The sequence below is a fragment of the Eurypyga helias genome, unplaced genomic scaffold (genome assembly GCF_000690775.1).
Source record: "Eurypyga helias isolate BGI_N326 unplaced genomic scaffold, ASM69077v1 scaffold33363, whole genome shotgun sequence".
Lineage (NCBI taxonomy): Eukaryota > Metazoa > Chordata > Aves > Eurypygiformes > Eurypygidae > Eurypyga > Eurypyga helias.
The window spans coordinates 1-358 of record NW_010243684.1 but is presented as its reverse complement, the minus strand read 5'-3'; the positions used below and the strand labels follow the sequence as shown (position 1 = coordinate 358).

The window sequence follows — 358 nt, the reverse complement described above, 5'->3', positions numbered from 1 at the left end:
GATACGGTTGTGCTGGATGCTCTCTAAGTTCTTTTCCAACCTAGTGATTCTATGATTCTATGATTCTATGATTCCGCCGTGACCGTTCGGGCTTCGTGTCTTTCAGAGACAACGCGACGGCACGTCAGGGCTCGGCCCTGGATCACAGCCTTCTGGCTCACGCCGGCCCCACCGACATCGATGTGGCCATGTTCCACCGTGATGCTGGCGGAGGTAAGGCTCAGCCCGCTGCCCACGTGTGGGGCTGACCTGGCACATCCTGAACTAACTCCTGGCTTAAGGGAATCCTTTCCGGTGCAGGCTCTGGCTGCATGATTAAATCCTCCGCTCCGTGTTCGGCTGTGACTCCCAAACGCAC

General features: G+C 57.0%; 1 protein-coding gene across 1 annotated transcript in view; it reads left to right on the top strand.

Annotated features, from left to right (window-relative positions):
- Positions 1–213, top strand: part of LOC104508043 (cadherin EGF LAG seven-pass G-type receptor 3-like) — a gene marked incomplete at both ends in the record, with an annotated part of 18337 nt that extends 18124 nt beyond the window's left edge. Inside the window, 1 exon segment of the mRNA XM_010149514.1 lies at positions 107–213. Within this exon segment, the coding sequence (XP_010147816.1) occupies positions 107–213 (107 nt within the window).
- Between the last annotated feature and the right edge of the window lie 145 nt (positions 214–358).